This window comes from Festucalex cinctus, chromosome 20, assembly GCF_051991245.1.
Source record: "Festucalex cinctus isolate MCC-2025b chromosome 20, RoL_Fcin_1.0, whole genome shotgun sequence".
NCBI classification, from domain to species: Eukaryota; Metazoa; Chordata; class Actinopteri; order Syngnathiformes; family Syngnathidae; genus Festucalex; species Festucalex cinctus.
This window is the reverse complement of record NC_135430.1, coordinates 6,984,973-7,003,865: the sequence shown is the minus strand read 5'-3', so window position 1 is coordinate 7,003,865 and position 18,893 is coordinate 6,984,973. Positions and strand designations below refer to the sequence as shown.

The 18,893-nt window shown below is 43.0% G+C and overlaps 3 protein-coding genes across 6 annotated transcripts in view; 1 reads left to right on the top strand and 2 right to left on the bottom strand.

Annotated features, from left to right (window-relative positions):
• Position 1: 1 nt before the first annotated feature.
• lsm5 (LSM5 homolog, U6 small nuclear RNA and mRNA degradation associated) lies at positions 2 to 13,699 on the bottom strand. 3 transcript variants are annotated; one of them, XM_077508555.1, is made up of 7 exons: positions 13,531 to 13,699; positions 8,437 to 8,953; positions 5,058 to 5,584; positions 502 to 597; positions 405 to 432; positions 256 to 328; positions 2 to 173 (listed from the first exon to the last, which is right to left on the bottom strand). In XM_077508555.1, the coding sequence occupies exons 4-7, from the start codon at positions 554 to 556 to the stop codon at positions 141 to 143; spliced, it is 189 nt and encodes a 62-aa protein (XP_077364681.1). In that variant the 5' UTR covers positions 557 to 597; positions 5,058 to 5,584; positions 8,437 to 8,953; positions 13,531 to 13,699; the 3' UTR covers positions 2 to 140. The 3 variants fall into 3 exon arrangements, with proteins under 3 accessions (XP_077364681.1, XP_077364682.1, XP_077364680.1); XM_077508556.1 differs by lacking the exons at positions 5,058 to 5,584; positions 8,437 to 8,953; positions 13,531 to 13,699 and adding an exon at positions 1,697 to 2,024; XM_077508554.1 differs by lacking the exons at positions 5,058 to 5,584; positions 8,437 to 8,953; positions 13,531 to 13,699 and adding an exon at positions 1,181 to 1,661.
• Positions 1,736 to 14,869, top strand: avl9 (AVL9 homolog (S. cerevisiase)). Its single transcript, XM_077508548.1, has 16 exons — positions 1,736 to 2,005; positions 3,519 to 3,639; positions 3,726 to 3,811; positions 3,924 to 3,995; positions 4,915 to 5,004; positions 5,085 to 5,151; positions 5,229 to 5,269; positions 5,350 to 5,388; positions 5,467 to 5,536; positions 8,462 to 8,832; positions 10,271 to 10,414; positions 10,500 to 10,710; positions 11,207 to 11,324; positions 11,681 to 11,734; positions 13,027 to 13,115; positions 13,574 to 14,869. Exons 1-16 carry the CDS (start codon positions 1,922 to 1,924, stop codon positions 13,693 to 13,695), a joined length of 1,779 nt encoding a protein of 592 aa, XP_077364674.1. The 5' UTR covers positions 1,736 to 1,921; the 3' UTR covers positions 13,696 to 14,869.
• kbtbd2 (kelch repeat and BTB (POZ) domain containing 2) overlaps positions 14,099 to 18,893 on the bottom strand; it is a 22,571-nt gene continuing 17,776 nt past the window's right edge. The window contains exons 5-6 of one of the 2 annotated variants that reach the window (XR_013280827.1): positions 15,577 to 18,222; positions 14,099 to 14,303 (exon numbers count right to left, since the gene is read on the bottom strand). Coding sequence is in view for 1 of the 2 variants with exons in the window: in XM_077508541.1 (XP_077364667.1) it covers positions 17,380 to 18,222 (843 nt within the window). In the remaining variant the exon portion in view is untranslated. Of the gene's footprint in view, positions 14,304 to 14,955; positions 18,223 to 18,893 lie in introns of those variants that run through there. The other variant, XM_077508541.1, reaches the window with a different exon arrangement.

Sequence of the window (18,893 nt, the reverse complement as noted above, 5' to 3'; positions counted from 1 at the left end):
CTCATTTGTTTGTGTGCGCTTCATGTCACACACTTTATTTTTTAATTGCCAAAACGATACGTTTTTTTTTTCTACAAAAAGTGGCTAAAGAACAAGAAACAAAAAAGTGAAAAACAAAACTCTTTCAACAAATCCTGGTCTTAAACTTCCGGGCCTTCTCCGCCTGGGATGAGCTGCACAGGAAACGTACAATAAATAAATTATTTCCATCCTTTATACCGATGAAACGCCGAGTTGTCACACTGGGTTAGTTACCATGGTGATATTGTTGCCATTGAGCAGGATCTGGTCCAGCTTGGTAATTCTGCGACCTTCTGGTGTTATTTCACTAAATCACAACAACAGAAGGTCTCATTAATGAGAAAAAAAAGATGACTTGAAGAATAAAACAAAATACAACTTACAACTCTGTCACATCCTCAAGGACCATGTCTTAAATCAAGTGAAGGAATCTTATTCCACGACCAGGAAAACAAACACCAATTTGCTTTTTAAGGATACTGACAAAGTCGTCGAAGCCCAGCAGAGTGCCGACGATTTCTTTGTCGGTCTTCATGACGATGTGGATGCGAGAACCGATGCACTTGTCCACAAGCTCTGAAACGCCAAAAACAGACTTTCACATACATACAAATACTTCAACAGGGCAAGATAAGATTTCTCGTAATACTATCTTGGCAAGTCCTCTCCCAGCATGAACTAACACAAAATTGATAGAAATGATTAATATTTATAGATTGTATAAAAATAAGTACTCTCTAGATGAAAACTGTTTGGACATGCTTTCAACTAAGTAATCAGTTACAAAATTGATAAAAATTAAAAAAAAAAAAAAAAAAATCTCCTTAGCATCGCCCAAACACCCAGTACTTGGAAAGGATATATTTTACTTATAATAACAACGACGTATTGCCCTGTACTATCAAGATTCGGGGCTTAGTACTACAACAGTTAGCATAATTTTCTACATTAAGCAATAAAATGTTTGTTTTTTTAATGTGTAAAAACACAAACGTCACGAGCACGTGTAAGGAGAAACGACGCTTAAAACAGCAGTTTAAAAAAAAAAAAAAAGAAAGAAAAAAGTTTACTATCGCATATTCGCAGCATGGCGAAATTTAGTGTTGCTGTCCAACGCAACAATGTAATATTTTCCAAATAATGACGAAAATGTACAAACCCAACGGGAGCAACTGGGAAGGATTCGTAGCTTGATTTGCCGCCATGTTTGATGAAAGCAATCAGACAGAAGCAATTGAAGGCCGCAAACCAGACCACAGCAGTCGAGCCCGGATCGGATCGACCAACGATCTGCCGCCGAAGTCGAGCATGTTCTCTCATCTCTTGTCGAATATAAATGGGAATTTAAAATCGATTTGCGTGTTCGCTTCAATTTATGTTTAACAAAGACGTCGAACCCGAAGGACAGACTCCAATCAATGAGAAACACGTGACACCGCGGTTGACGTAAACATTCAATTTCAAAGAGTACAGTCAAAGTCAAGAGAATTTTGGCGGATGCCGACAAGATGGCGGACACTGGTCCGTCGTTTGCGTCGGATATCCGGGTACTCATAAACGAACAAAACCATTAACAACCGATATATAAAACGACTTTTTATAAATTATCAGACAACCAATAACGGTATACACACAGGAACACTCATAATTGCGTCCCGCGATCGTTTACGTGTACCGTGAGGTCGAGTGGGTGAAGCCGGAAGTGGCTGGCAATGTACTCTCTGACTGTGTGTCGTTCTCTTGTTCGCTCTGAGCAAGCGGAAGTGAAAATCAGTCGAACCGATACTTTGCTTGTTTTTTTTTAGCCTTTCACTCAGCTGCGGGTTGACTGGATTCAACCGCGGCTCCTTCGCTGTCGTGTTTACGTCCCACCACTCGTGGGAGCCCCCGAAAGGAGCGGATGGAGCCACAAGACACCGACGAGCCACGGGGGCCGGTGCTCCACATCGTGGTGGTCGGCTTTCACCACAAGAAGGGCTGCCAGGTCCGTCAACCTTCTGCTGCTGATGATGCTGCTTACCTGGATAGCAACATGCTAACTACTACATTATGACCACATGAAAGCAGCATGGGTGGTGGTGATGGTGATGATGATGATGCATCAGCTGTTTTCTGGCGGTTACGTAATGTCCTGCACATCTTTCCAGCTGTCGCCGCACAAAAGGGTTGTGGTTTCAAAGTAGGGCTTCAAAACATGGTTAGGGTTTTCAAATTAGGATTGTAAAACAGGGCTTGTTTCAACATGATTAGGGTTTCAAGCACATCTAACTGTGTCAAAGTGGGATATAAATTTTTCAAGGGAGCTAAAGAAGGGTCTTAAATGTTCCCTAGTAGGGTTTCTAGCCTGGGTTACGGTTTCAAATTTGAGCTTTCAAAATTGATAAAACAAACATGATTTCAACTAGGGTTGCACAATATATTCAAAAAATATCGATAGGGAGATGTTGAACCATGTAATATGCATATCGCAAAGACATGCAATAAGTTTGATTTGGTATTTTATGCTTTTATCAGAGTGTCATGTTTACCAGTTTGACATTCATTAAACATGACAAAAAGGAGAGAAGACACTCAGTTCAAAGTTTGAGAGGAGATGAACTGACTGATACAATTCACGACTGCACTCTGGAAAAAAAAATCCCCTCTCACCCTCTCTTTTTATTTGGTTTTCACGCCCCTAGTTACATAGGTGTTCCAACCCGAATAATGCAAATGCAAAACATAGTTGGAACACAGTGTACTTAACGAAACGTCAGGTATATAGTTTTCATGACAGGATTACTAATTAGGGTTTGAATAGGGTTACCACCAGCCTGGGTTATTGTGTCAAGGTAGAGTTCCAACCCTGGATTAGGGTTTCTAACTAGGGTATGTAGCTGGTATTTAAGATTTTAAAGTAGGGTCTCAAGTCTGGATAAGTTTTTTTTTTTTTTTTTTTAAGCTTTCAAACCAGTGCTTCAAAATAGGGTGGCATATGCCTAGATTACGGTTTCAAATTGAGGTTTGAGGTCAGGTTTAGGGTCTAAAATAGGCTTCCAAACCTTGGTTAGGGTTCCAAACCGTTAAAGTAGGGTATTGAACCAAGATTATGTTTTCAAAGCAGGGTTAGGATTTTGTTTACCTGGCAGACAACCTTGCTGGTCCTGTGTTGTCGTTTTCTTTGTTGGTGGGAAGCCAAACCTGCTGGTCGGGATTTGATTTGAGGTTGTACACAAAACTTGTTCTGCAAACCAACACCTGTCAGGTGGCCATGTTGTCTTTAGCATGACAAAAGAAGCACGCTTGCGTTGGACGCGTGTGACCTCACCAACAGGCTATTCTTCCACAGCGTGCTACTCGTATACAGTTAAGCATTCTAAGTGCACGACTTTACGCAACTAGTTGAACTACTCTGACAGTTCTGAACACTCAGTTGTTTACAGTTGTTTTCGTAAACAATCTGTTGGATTCCTGAGTGTTTGTTAGCATCTTCTTTTTGTTACTGTGTCGAACGTCAGGTGGAGTTTTCGTACCCGCCGCTGATGCCGCACGAAGGTCACGACAGCAACATGCTGCCAGAGGAGTGGAAGTACCTCCCGTTCCTCGCGCTGCCCGATGGGGCGCACAACTATCAGGAAGGTACGCCTGATGCTCACGGTGAAGCCCATTTAGTCAAACAAACATGGCCGCCTCCCTCACACATGAAACTTTTTGTCATCTCGCAGACACGGTCTACTTCCACCTGCCCCCCCTCGGCGGCAACACCAAGTGCGTCTACGGCGTGTCCTGCTACCGGCAGATCGAGGCCAAGGTCACTCACTTCGTCCTGTCAAGCGCCATGGCGATGAGATTGACTTTCAAGCATTTGACTGACAGTGCGACAATTTTTTTTGGGGGTGTGTGTGTGTTTTTCCCGCCCTCAGGCGCTGAAGGTCCGACAGGCCGACGTTACCCGGGAGACGGTGCAGAAGAGCGTCTGCGTGCTGAGCCGGGTGGTGAGGCGCGCCGCTAACGTTATGCTAGGTTGCAAGTTAATTAAATGTTGCTAACTTGACGCTAGGTTGCAAGTTAGAATGTTGCCAACGTTACGCTACGTTGCTAGTTAATTAAATGTTGCTAATGTTATACTCGTTAATTAAATGTTGACAACATTATGCTAGGCTGCTAGTTAAATATTGCTAACGGTATGCTAGGCTGCTAGTTAAATGTGGCTAATGTTATGTTAGGTTGCTAGTTAAATGTGGCTAACGTTATGCTAGGTTGCTAATTAATTGTTGCTGACGTTATGCAAGGTTGTTAATTGTTGGTAACGTTATGCAAGGTTGCTAATAAATTGTTACTAATGTTATGCTAGCTTGCTAGTTAATTAATTGTTGCTAACGTTATGCTAGGTTGCTAGTTAATTAATTGTTGCTAACGTTATGCTAGCTTGCTAATTAATTAAATGTTTCTAACGTTATGCTACCTTGCTAATTCATTACATTTCTAACATTATGCGAAGTTGCTAATTAATTGTAGCTTGCTCATTAATTCAACGTTATGCTAGCTTGCTACTTTATTAAATGTTGCTCAAGTTACGCTAGCCTGCTCATTAATTCAATGTTGCTAACGTTATGCTAAGTTGTTAATTTGGGTTGAGCGAGTGCCGATTGCAGGGCAAAAAGTATCAGGACACCTCAAGTACATGAAATGGAAAAATATGGACAATTGTATCAGGACATTTAAATAAAATACAGGAAGTGCAAAAAAAAAGGAAAAGTAATGGAACGCAAGCGAAAAATCAAGAAAATGTTTGGCTATTGAAACAACATCAGGAAGTGTAAAAAATATGACGACACGTCCACTGTCTAATTAATGGATTGACGAAGAGCCGTGTCCTAAAACTTTTGTCCACGTGCACGTTGTTTTTGGCAGCCGCTGTTCGGTCTCCTCCAAGCCAAACTGCAGCTCATCACGCACGCTTACTTTGAGGAGAAAGACTTCTCCCAAATTTCCATCCTAAAGGTGAGAAAAGCGTCTTCCGCTAACTCGTCACGCGTGGACGCCGGCTCACTCACCCTTTTGTCGGCTTTTTTCCCCCGCAGGAGCTTTACGAGCACATGAACGGCTCGTTGAGGGGCTCGGCCGTGGACGGCTCGCAGGTCTTCCTCGGTACGTCGCCGTCAAAACGGACCCAAATGTCCTCGTGTGCGCCTTTAGGGCGTTGAGCTCTTTTCATCTCTCTGCAGGCTTGTCGCCGCGAGATCTCATCCTGCACTTCAGACACAAGGTAGAAGATGAAAGGGAATGTGTGCAAAAGTATTGGGACAGCGAGTAATTGAAAGTGATGATGGTCTTCCGTCTTGACAGGTTCTCATCCTCTTCAAGCTCATCTTGCTGGAGAAGAAGGTGTCAATCAAGCACAAACACACTCTACTCCCTTTTTTAGTTGCTCGTTTGTGACTGACGACTGGTCGCTTTGCGTAGGTCCTCTTCTACGTGTCGCCCGTCAGCAGACTCGTTGGAACGCTGATGACCGTCCTGTCGTTGTTCCCAGGTGCGTTGCACTCAAACAGCGGTTACTTCATTAGGGACAGCACAAGGCCTGGATATCAAATCAAAGTTCCTCAGTCGATTCAATTGAGATGTTTGATTCTATTCAATCCGAGAGATTAATTATGGACCATCAGTTCTTAAATGTTAAGGACATGATAAAAATGCCACAAATATTACATTCCAAAGTAAATTTGAACACGTAATTAGTAGGGGTGTGCTCAAAAAAATTGATACGGCAATATATCGTTGCGGGCCTCATTACAATACACGTATCGATACGCAGGCGACAGAATCGATATTGCTCGATAACTTTAAATAGGTTGTTAACCTATTTGCCTTTGCAGCTTGCATTGTACCTAAAAAAATAAAAACCAGCAGCGTCTTTGAAGTTAAATGCCTTCAATTAATGCAAAAAAATAGCTCACCAGTGATTGCTGATTGCTAAGAAAAATTAAAGCATAAGAAGAATATCAACATTCATTTACTTATAAACTTAAAGTGGCACGTGTGTCTTAATGTACCAGTTTTCTTATATTTAGTTGAAAAAACAAAATGGAATGTGTTCATGAAAAAAAAAATGCTGTTTTTATTTCCCCAAATATTTCAAATAAGCACATTTTAGAGCTGTAATTATAATGCTTTATATTTTTGCTCATATCCCCTCATGCCTATTAATAACTTTTCCCCGATGTGTCTGTGAAAACTGCTCCTTGCTCTGCAGTGCGTACATGCCGCTTGGTGGTAAACCAGAAGAGCTACTAACAAAAATGTTTTTGTCAACCAGCATAATAAACACATCCTTTAGGCAGACCCGTCACAAGAGCCCAGGCTTAATGGGGGCACATGAAATGCATGGGCGGGCCCAATTATTATGAATACCATACTGACAGCATTAACTTGACCAATATATTTGGATTAATTTATGTAGCACTGTCGTGCATCTATCCATTGAATGGCGCCCGCTGACAGTATTATCATAGGCCACATTTACAGTACACACACATAAAGTAGACTGCAGTGGCGTCGTGAGTACGTTGACGCCGCAGCCATATTGGATGAGGCAAAGTGAAGCTATTTGTAAAGATGCCTCCTTCTGTTTCTCCTTGGAGATGTATCGTCGAGCCACAACTCATTGGATTAATAAGGAATTATTATTACCTTTGATTATATTATCCCATTCAAAGTCAATCTTACTATTTTTGCCGATGTAATGGGAAATACAATTGCCACATCCAATAGGGCGGATGTGCTGACATATTGCTTCAAACGGGCCACCTGTTTGAACGGTGTCTGCAGCAGAATTAAAAAGAAAAAGGAAAACAAAATCCTACCTCATTGTAGATTCCAAAACGATATGTGGGTCCCGTAGTTTTTTTTTTTTTTTTTTTTTCCAAGTGACTCGAAAGTGCCGAAACGAAAGAAGTTTGTAGTATGTCCCTCCTCACTTGTCTTGTGCGCCAGCGTCCTCAAAAACTTGCAGCTTCACTTGTACAAAATGTACATGACTCTTGCATTGCACGCCAACATTGACATATTTGTCGCGTATGCGTATAAGTCAGCGTAAGGCATAGATAGCATTATTTTCAGTAAGACTGTGATGGCTGTTGCAGATAAGACAATCAAACAAAACCATACCACTATTTCTTCATATTGTGACATCTTGCAAGAATGCCGCCAGAAAACGTTACTTGTACAAATGGCCACCGTTGGCCGTAGCCGACGCCAAAAACAAGAACAATTCGGCGAGTGGCGAGCATTAGAAGCAATGAACTGAAGCAGCCAACACAAACGTAACATACCTCCGACACCGCGAGACCTGTGTTGCCTTTACTGACACTCGGATATAAGAGTGCTAAACCGAATGAATGGAAAATATAATAATAAAAAAAAGGAGAACCATTTTAGAGATCCATGCCTCAAATGGGCAGGCACAATCATCTTGGTGGACGGGCACGGACCCCCGGATGTGCCTTTACGTATACATATGACTGTTATTATAAAATGCAAGTAAATGAATGTGAAATATCGGGATACGTATCGCCTTGAAGATCAAGTATTGGGATACATATGTACCGTGATACGTATCGTATCGTGACCCCTGTATCGCGATACGTATCGTATCGTGACCCCTGTATCGCGATACGTATCGTATCGTATCATGAGGTTGGCCGCAATACCTAGCCCTAGTGATAAGCACTTAAGTAAGGAGGAGATGTAAATATTTTCAGAATTCTAATTCAGTAATTGTAAATATAAATTTAAAAGATTCTGAATTGTCTAAAAGTGAAATAAATCAGGTCTTTCATACACGTAAGAAAATACATTTCAATTCATGTGATCAGTAATTTCAAGAAAAATAAGAAAAAATAGCCTTTAAAATTCTCTTTTCTTAAGAATTTATGGGAATAAAAAATGATAATAATCGATCAATGGTTTTATGAATCCATATCAGGCTCATTCATGTGAACAGAAATTTAAAAAGAACTAAGATTTAAAAATAAATAAATAAATCATCAGCCTTTACAATTCTATTGTCTTAAGAAATTATGGTAATAAGTTATAATAATCGATTAATGGTTTTATGAATCCATATCAGGCTCATTCATGCGAACAGTAATTTATAATTTAAAGAAAACTAAGATTAAAATAATAATAAATCAGCCTTTAAAATTGTTTTTTCTTAAATATGGTCAGTTATAATAATCGATTAATGAGTTTATGAATCGATATCAGGCTCGTTCATGTGAACAGTAATTTCAAGAAAACGGGAAAAAAATTAACCTTTAAAATTAAATGTTCTTAAGAATTTACGGGAATAAGACAAATGACAAGAATCGATTCATTGTCTTATGAATCGATATCAGGCTTGAAAAGGAAAAATGGATTCGAAATTGCACTCACCATAATCGTGTGTGCGTGTGCGCAGGCATGCTGGAGCACGGCCTGGGGGACTCGTCGCACTACCGGCCCAAGAGCAGCGTGTCGGATGACTCTGACCCGGCGGCCAGTGCCGAGGAGTTCGTGTCCGTGTCGGCCTCGGAGCTGCACGGCGGCGACGGGGACGCCCGCTCGTCGCCCGCCGGCAACGGCATCAAGCCGCCCTCCCGCTCGTCGCCCGAGTCGTCGGAGAGCGACTGGGAGACGCTGGACCCCGGCGTGCTGGACGAGGGGACGGCGGCGGGCGGGGCGGCACCCATCACGGTGCAGCCGCTCGGCGGGCAGGGCGGCGTCGCACAGGGGCTGCTGTCGGGTCTGGAGGAGGATCAGCACGGCATGCCGCTCGCCATCTTCACCAAAGTAAACTCGCGCTCGGCGCTCTTCGTGTGTGGCAGCACGCAAACGGCTGGCGAAAGTGGCGAGTTTGTGGGGAGGGAAGCCAGGCACACCGTGGATAGGTCGCCAATCGTTCGCAGGGAACCTTTAGACAAACAAAGGACTGGTCACTAGTGTTTGATGTCAGAACACATCATTGTCTAACAGACTGGTCAACATCAGGCCACATTAGACAAACCCTGGATTGGTCAACAATCAATGGCAGGTCACATATACACAAACCCCAGACTGGACGCCATCCAAACCCTGGACTGGTCGCCAGGCAAGTTCAGGCCACATATGGACTGGTCACCTGTCAATGACAGGTCACATAGGAAAACCCCAGACTGGACGCCATCCAACATGTAAAAAAAAAAAAAATCCTGTACTGGCTGGCAGACCACAGACAAACCCTGGACTAGTCGCCAGCCAACATCAGGCCACAGACAAACCCTGGACTGGTCACCAGTCATTGGCAGGTCACAGACAAACTCCAGACTGGACACCATCCAACATGTAAACAAATCCTGGACTGACAGGCAGACCACAGACAAACTGGAACTGGTCACCAGTCAAGGTCAGGCCACATTTAGACAAACCCTGGATTGGTCATCAGTCAATGTAATTGCGCAACTAGACAAACTCTGGCCAGTCAAGATCAGGCCACATTTAGGCAAACCCTGGACTGGTCATCAGTCATTGTAATTGTGACGAACTGGACTGGTCGCTAGGCAAGTTCAGGCCACATATGGACAAGCTTGGCCTGGTCACCATCCAACATGTAGGCAAATCCTGTACTGGCTGTCAAACAGACAAACCCTGGACTGGTCACCAGCCTACATCAGGCCATAGAAAAACCTGGGACTGGTCACCAGTTACAGTCAGGCCACAGTTAGACAAACCCTGGATTGGTCATCAATCAATGCAATTGCGCAAATCGACAAACTCTGGACTGGTCGCCAGGCAAGTTCAGGCCACATTTGAACAGGACGCCATCCAACATGTAAACAAACCCTATACTGGCTGGCAGACCACAGACAAACCCTGGACTGGTCGCCAGCCAACATCAGGCCACAGACAAACCTGGGACTAGTCGCCAGGCCACAGTTAGACAAACCATGGATTGGTCATCAGTCAGTGTAATAGCGCAAATAAGACAAACCCTGGACAGGTCGCCAGTGAAGTTCACATGAACTGGTCGCCAACATCAGGGCATAAATAGACAAACGCACATTGACACAGACGTCCAAATTGAGAGGACACACACAAGAAGTCCTTGGCTGTAGATTCTAACCCAGAACCTCTCCACTGTCAGGCAGGCATTGCTAACCGCCAGTGCCCCGCGCTGCCCAGATGAAAAGCAAAAATGCTCCTCGTTGCGTTGGCGCCACCGTTCCTAATGAAGCGTCCGCCCTTGGCGCAGGGTTTCCTGTGTCTTCCATACATGGCGCTGCAGCAGCACCACCTTCTGTCGGACGTGGCGGTGCGCGGCTTTGTCGCCGGGGCAACCAACATCCTTTTCCGCCAGCAAAGGCACCTGAGCGACGCCGTGGTGGAGGTGGAGGAGGTGAGGACGGGGAGAAAAAAACACCCAGAAACATTTTTCGCCATATCTAATAGCGAGCGGCTTTCACCCCCCCCCCCCCCCGCAGGCCAGCGTCCAGATCCACGATGGCGAGCTGCGCAAAGTGGTGGGCCTGACCACGGCCGACCTGCGCTTCGCCGACTACCTGCTGAAGCACGTGACGGAGAACCGCGACGACGTCTTCCTGGACGGGACGGGCTGGGAGGGCGGCGACGAGTGGATCCGGGCGCAGTTCGCGCTCTACCTTCACGCCCTGCTGGCGTCCTCTTTGCAGCAAGGTGGGAGGAGTCACGGCAACACCAAGTGATAGACCGATATGGGTTAAAAACTATAAATCAACAGATTAGTTTAAAACATAAATAAATAAAAAAAAATAAAAAATCTGGGATTTTCTAGGGTCATCAGCATGTGTTAAGCTAAATTAAAAACTAAGCAAGTTAATAGAGTCCTAAAGTTTTCAACTGTAAATAACATGTTCCAAAATTTCAACAATTTCTTAATTCATTTTTTTTTTTTTTTTATTTAAAAATAAAGTGTAGGGAGTTACTATTTTTTTATTAGTGAAAATTTAAATAGATCCATTAATGAAAAGTTCCCTGCATCTCACTGAGTGACAAATGCATGCACAACAGAAGCAGAAATTTGATTTTAAAAAAAACATAGTATCTACAAATACGTCATGGAAGCAGTGCGGCCGAAAGAATTGAAGAGAATAGCCTGCCGGGAATCAAATTTGCCGGAGGAGAAATCCACGTGTTTTCTTTTTTGTGGCAGACAACGAGAGGCTGCTGGCAGATTACGGCGCCCCGTTCATCGCTGGCTGGAAGGTGACGCACAACTATCGCCTGTGGCACAGCAACAAGCACGCTGCGATGGCTGCCGTCACGCCGGGGTAAATGCCACCATGTTTGTCATCCTACCAAAATTAAAATGTCAAAAATTAGTGTTATGCCCTATCCTCCATTATTCGATGCCATCTAATGTGAAAATGTTGCTTTGGTGCCAAGCGAACTAAGTTGACGTAAGGGGAGGAGCTTCATTTTCATGTTGTTGATGCCATTAAGCCTAATTGGGAAAAAAAGTGAAGGCTTTGCTGCCCTCTTGTGGCATCTTGACGCAATTATGATCCAATTATGGTCCTTCGGGGCTGGTGGAACGTCGATTCCATAAATCAAGTCAAACTACAGGACAAAATGTGTCAAATGGTTTCATGTTCTTCTGCAACAAAAATCATCTTGTGCGCTGCAGACATCCGTTCCAGGGACAGTACAGTGTCGCCGACGTCAAACTGCGTCTGACACAGTAAGTCCCGCCCACTTGCAACTCAACAGCAGCGTTCTGAGCTCGAATCCGGCTTTGTCTATATTTGCCCTGATATTGACTGTGTACTTCCTTAATTTAATACAGTAATTGGTTGCACAATTAAAAAAAAAAAAAATTATATATATATATATATATATATATATATATAATTTTTTTATTTTTTATTTGAATAAGCGATTTTATGTACACTACTATGGAAGCCAAAAGTGTCAAAATTCAATAAATAAAAAGGCCTTTTCGAAATAACTATTCTTTTGATAAATAACAGGCAATTATGTAATATGGCCATTAAATTTTAAAATGAGGTGCTAGTATTATTATGAAAAGTGTTATGCTATTCTTTAATATGTAACAAATATTTTATTTTGGTTAAATATTTCATAATGATAATTTTAACGTCATACTTTTTAAAAAATAATGAAATTTAATTTATTTTCAAGGTTTTATAAGATAAGAAAACGTTGTTTTACAAAGTCAGTTCTTATTTCATAATGTCCTTTTCCACAATGGTCTTCTTTTACATAATGGCGTTTTACAGAATCACTTGGTCTGTCACTCAAATGACATGAGGCGGAGCCAGTTACGTGATTGGCTGGGTCCCTTATACAGACATGAGCAGCAGCACTTGCAGTATCGATTCACGCGTGGAGAGTTTAGCGCCTGATGAGGAGCCACGGCGGTCACAGGCTTGCTAACGCATTGATACGGAAGATAAGTCACTTTCAGAAGTACTCCAAGAAGTAGCAAATCGTTTAGAATCGGATCATAACGTAAAGGCCTTGTTAAACTTCTGCGTCAGGCTACGGGGTAGGCGTCACGGCGATCTCGGCTCACACAGGTGGTCCCACCCACTGACTTTGATTGACAGGCCAAGTCATTTGGCTGTAAAACGCCATTATGTAAAAGAAGACCATTGTGGAAAAGGACATTATGAAATAAAAACTGACTTTGTAAAACAACGTTTTCTTATCTTATAAAACCTTGAAAATAAATTGAATGTCATTATTTTTAAAAAGTATGACGTTGTTAAAATAATCATTATGAAATATTTAATCAAAATAAAATATTTTTTACATATTAAAGAATAGCATAACACTTTTCATAATAATACTAACATCTCATTTTAAAATTTAATGTCCATATTACATAATTGTCTTATTTATCAAAAGGATAGTTATTTCAAAAAGGCCTTTTTATTTATTGAATTTTGACACTTTTGGGCTTCCATACACTACTTGGCCACTCGACTTTGTAACTTTGTTTGCGTGCAGCTCGGTGCACAACAGCGAGCGCGGCAAGAAGATCGGGAACGCCATGATGACCACCAGCAGGAGCGTGGTCCAGACTGGGAAGGCCGTCGGTAAGCGCACATAGTCAACGTAGTTTATTATTATTATTAAGATGTTACAATTAAAAAACAAAAACAAAAAAAACACACACACACACACACTACACTGTGACATTTAGACAAATACTCAAACGGTACAGCAACATACTAAGAAGGAATCAATTTGTTGTCTGCAAGACTATGATGCAATGCTGCCTCCCAGTGGCCAAGGCGGGAACAGCAGAAAAAAGCAGCACGCTAAATTGGATTGTTGCTGATTTGTTTAAATTCCATTCGTTTTATGTGAATGATAGTGCCATTATAAAAGTAAAAAAATAAAATTTGAATGCATTTCTTCCAACTTGCACAGTGCCTCACCGTTTGCAATCTGATACTTTAATAAACGAAGTGTGAGATGACTGTACAAATAAAAATTTACTTTACTCACACTGTGATTGGCTGACGATTGGCCGTCCAACATCTTGTCTCAGGTCAGTCAGTGGGCGGGGCTTTAACCAGCGCAAAGTCAGCCATGTCGTCCTGGTTCTCCACGCTGGCCCAGCCCGCCGCTGCGCCCCATCCAGAGGCTCCCGCAGGCCAGGCCCAGCCCTGACCCCACCTCCAACACCAGAGACCTTGACCTGTTGACAGAAAAGCGGCGGCGCCGACACAATCGCGCCGTTCACACCACTGCCATTTTGAAAATCGCTGGAGTGAGTACCTTCTGTGACGGGCAGCAGATGCCGTAGCTTTGACACCCATCCGCGTTTACCACCACAACAGCCCGGCTTGTGTCATAACATTGTGGTTGCCTTGGTAACGGCAACGATGCGGTTACCTTGTTGGCATCAGTTTGTCTTGGTGTCCACAGCTTGCAACTCAACTGTCTTGACAGCATCTGGTTGCCACGGAAACAAGTTAGAACCTAGCGTCCAAGTCTTGGCAACCCAGCAGTCTTGGTAAGACCAACTTTGGTAACAGAACAATGCTTTTGGCTAGAGTGGTTACCTTGGTGACGGCGTGGTTGTCCTGGTAGCTGTACAGTTCCCTTGCTCCCAGCCTGGTTACCTTGGCAACGGTTAAGGTTCCTTGGTAGCAGCGTGGTTGTCTTGGTAACACTCTCACGTTTTGTCACCTTCGTCATTGACTGTGTAAAGACCAGTTGTCTTGATCATAGGGTGGTTACCTTGGTAACAGCCTCGTTGTCGGCCGGTGGCTATTCTGCCGTTTAACCCAAAATGAGAAAATGTTATGTTCACGTTTTTAAGTCATTTATAGTAATTAATGCAGAACCTCACCAGGTTAGTTTAGCAGCACTTTTTTTTAAAATGGTGTTTTATTGAAGGGGATTTTTTTTTTTTTAAAGTTTTTTTCCTTGAAATTATATTAACGGATCAGTCACAGGTTGTTGACATTTGTGGCTTTTCAAGACCATAAAACCATATTGTAGAAGATTTAGCTGTAACACACCAGAAAGAAAAACATAAAATTTGTATGTGGGAATGTTGTTACTGGAACAGCCACATTGTTATGACAAGAATTAATTTCACCTCCTGAATGAAAACTGACAAAATTCACCTGCTCGCTCATCATCTTTGACCCTTTTGCTACTCACTCATCTTATTTGTTGTGTATGACGTTCACAGATCAAATCTCTCCATGTTCTGTCAGAACACTGGAGAAATTGTTTGCAAACTTGTCTTGTAAAAAAAATATATATATATATATATATATATATATATATATATATATATATATATATATATAAGCATGTTCTCCAGAAATGTTTTGGCCTCTGTGAGTGTTTTTAATTCCAAGTAAAGCTGTTTTTTTTTTTTTTTTTTTTTTTTTAATTCCTATGATGTCATATTCCATTTTATAAATTTAAAACCTGTATTTAGATTGACAGAATATTTTCTTGGAAGATGCTCGTAATGTGAACACAAATAAACTATTGCTGTATTGAAAACTGAAGGCCTTTTGTATTTCTCTTCAAAAGGAACACGAATGAAAACGCGAACATTTTTTGGTGGGTATTTTTAATAAATTAACGTTTATTGAAAAAAAAAAAAAAAAAAAAACAGTGCCAACGGAATATGATGCAGCCAAACATGCTCAAAAACGTCTTGCCATGAAGCACCTGTGCTCATGAGTTGAAGGTCCCACACCGCCAGACTACTGCTAGTGGTTGCCAGGGGCCGGTTTCCATAGCAACAATGAAGCCCGCAATACTATTATGCTTTCACGCTACCTTCTCCAGGAACAACGTTAACCAATGAGAAGACCAACTTCGAGCCACAGTCGCACTACAGTAATTGTCTGATATAAAAAAAAAACAAAAAAACACAAAAAAAACTAATACAAAATAGAACTGGTTACCCCCCCACTACACACACACACACACTAACACAAGTTTTAAACATATGAAAAATATACTCGAGCAGCTTGAAAATGAGAAATGCTGATAGTGGAGGTGCGTGTGTGTTTGAGTTACCGATCATCAACGTATTAGCATGAGGCGTAATCTGTGATGGTTGTGTGGACCCCCCCCCACACACACACACACATCGAGCGCAGTGGGCGTGGCCGAGGGCGCAGTGGGCGAGCGACTGGACCTGCAGTTGCCCTTGCTGCCCCCAACCTGAGGGGGGAAGGAGAGAGGAAAAAAAAACAAAAAACAAAAAAAACACTCCCCACCCCACCACACCCCACCCATGTTACCACGATAGGCAATTTTTTATTTTTTTTTTAAAGCCCAGAAAGATGCCAGCCGGCCGCTTGATAGATTGATCCCGAGCTCCCTCTTTGGCTCTGCTGAAGAGATTGTCCGATCACGGACGAGGGACAAGGGGGAGGTAGAAAGGGGCGGGGCAAGGGTTGAAGCACCTACAAGATGAGCCATTTATTGACGTCATTACGGTGAAATGGAGCCTGTTGCCGCTGACTTTTGGGAAAAAGGTGGTGGCAGGGCCCTCCAACTACTCAAGTTTTTTTTTTTTTTGGCTTCCGGTTGAAAATTTCAGAATGAACCCGTGGCCGTTGCGAGGCTTCAGACAGGAAGTGGCCAATGGATTTGAAGGTGTCATCAGCACACTGTCTCAACTGGTGGAATTTTGGTGTCAAAAGGGATGCCAGACTCATTTTCAGCCGTACAAAGTTTACATTTTGTCCAGAATGAAACTTCATTAGTTTTCCATGTACAATTAACACCTTTTAAAAACAAATGTTCCCACTTGCTATCGACTTAAGATGACATCACCTGTGCTGAGGAAGTAGGTAACGAACAATCATGGCTCAGTTTGATGACAAAACTCAGAAAACAGGTGAGCCATGATTGGTCTTTACGTACTTCCTCAGCGCAGGTGATGTCATCTTCAGTCGACAGCATGTGGAATTTTTTTTTTTTTTTTTAAAGGGATACTTGACTCAATGAACAATTTTCAGCAGTGACAAGTTAATCTTTTGTCTAGAATGAATTTGATAACTTCATTAATTTTCATGAACAATTAATACCTTTAAAAAGTCCTTTTTCGACATGACATCACCTGTGTGCTAAGTAAGTAGGTAACGGCCAATCATGGCTCACACATTTTCTGGGTTTGGTCAGTAAACTGAGCCATGATTGGTCGTTACCTAGTTCCTCAGCACAGGTGATGTCATCTTCATTAAAGTACTTTTTAAAGGTGCTAATTGTACGTGAAAAATAATGAAGTTACCACATTAATTATAGACAAAATACGAACTTTTCACTGCTGAAAATGACTTAATGAATCAAGTATCCCTTTAAAAAGTATTAATTGTATATGAAAAATAATGAAGTTAAATTCATTCTGGACAAAATATGAACTTTTAACTGCTGAAAATGGGTCAAGTATCCCTTTAAAAAAATATTATGGTGCATTTAGTCATAAGTAGTGCTTTGCCACCCCCTTGAGAGACCTATTGGTAACAGGCGGCTATTCTCGATTTACTGCAGGTAGGGCTCGGGTCCCTGTGGACTGTATCCAAACTTTTGATAAACAAAACGCAAATGAAATCCCATTCAGACTTTTTAGCCAATTTGCAGTCTTCACTTGAGCCGCCATGTTTTTGCAATGTGGATGATTAAAACTGGGCAACTGAAGGGGGGGGGGGAACCCAACAACAAAGGAAAAACAAACAAAAAAAACACGCAAGCATTGGGGAGAACATGCAAACTTCAACGCAGGGAAAGACCCCCCCCCCGCGCTGCGTTACAAGATCGAGAAGAAAGAAGTTGACCTGGGTTCTTTTGAGTTGTTCTTTCGAGGGTCCGCGCTTATACGAGGGGCGGCGAGACGGGCGCGGCAGCGTCCACCTCGAACTCCTCGACGCCGTCCACCGAGAAGAGGTAGGTGGGCGGCTTCCACGGCGACTCCTCCAGGCAGGACGGGTAGAGCTTGCCCACGGCGCAGCGGAAGCGGTCTCCCAGCTCCCAGAGTACGCGCTCCGATACGGGCTGCCGCAGGTGCCAGCGGTCGCGCTCCACGTCGTACTGGTAGATGGCGTAGCGGGGCCGCTCCTGAACGTGCGTCTCGCGCACGAAGACGCACAGGCCGCCCAGCAGCGCCACGGCGTGCGCACGCGGGAGGGTGTAGCGCTTGGCGGGGACGCCGGCCGCCCAGCGCCACTCGTTTTTGCCCACATCGTAGATCTCCACGGCCAGTGAGGAGCCGTCGGCGGTGACGGCGGGGCCGGATCGCGGGCCCGCCATGTGCAAGCCACCCAGGTAGAAGATGAGGTCGCCGAAGACGGCGGCCGAGGCGTGGCAGCGGCTGATCGGGCGGCCGGCCATCTCCACCCAGGCGTCGGCGCGCGGCAGGTAGCAGTAGGTGAGGTCAAGGGTCAGCGCGTATATGCAGTTGCGCGCCGCCACGCAGGCGCACCAACTCCAGGCCAGCGGCAGCGGGCTGACCATGCTCCACTCGTCCTTCTGGGGGTCGTAGCGCTCCACCGTGTGCTGCGTGAGCTCGCCTGCCACGTCGTCGCCGCCCACGGCGTAGATGTAGCCGTCACAGTAGACCAGCGAGGGCTTGAGGCGACGGCACAGCATGGGCGTCTTGGCCACCCACGTGTTCTGCTGCGCGTCCAGCCAGAAGAAGCTGTCCACCGAGTCCATCACCTGCAGCAAGAAAAAATAAACAAATACAATTCAACTAACTATTAGGTTCACAAAATAAAATTAAAAATGCTTTTCACCCCCTCCTGATCCACATTCTGTTCCTGCTGGGAAAATTTATTGTTTGCCGATTTTGACTCTCTTACCACATAAGAACATGGAAAAAAAAAATGTGTTTGGGGTTATTCGGTTTATATGTTATAGATGATGCCAGATAATATGGCTGTAATGTGTTGTAAACTTACCAAGCTTATATGCAACAATTTTAACATGAACATTATGCAAATCAACGTGCGAATGTGATTGTTTAGCTGGGATTCAATCATGAATCAGAAGTGCTGACATGAAATGGCAATGGCAAGAAATGTGTTACCTTTTTCATTTTACCATGTTGTTTATTAAATATTATAAAAATAAAAACTAATCCTAAAACTAATTTAAAAAATTAATGAAGACTAACAGAAGCACCGTGAAAATTAACTCAATTTAAAAACCAAAAGGAAATCAAAACTAAAGTGAAAATTCCAAAATTTTAGTTTTCAAAGTTTTCTAAATATTGTGCACAAGTAATACACATAAAAAACAAAACAAAACTGAAAATCCTAAAACAAACAAAATATAAAAATAAAAAATAAACGATGAAAAGTCACAGAAGCATTCTGAAAACAAACTAA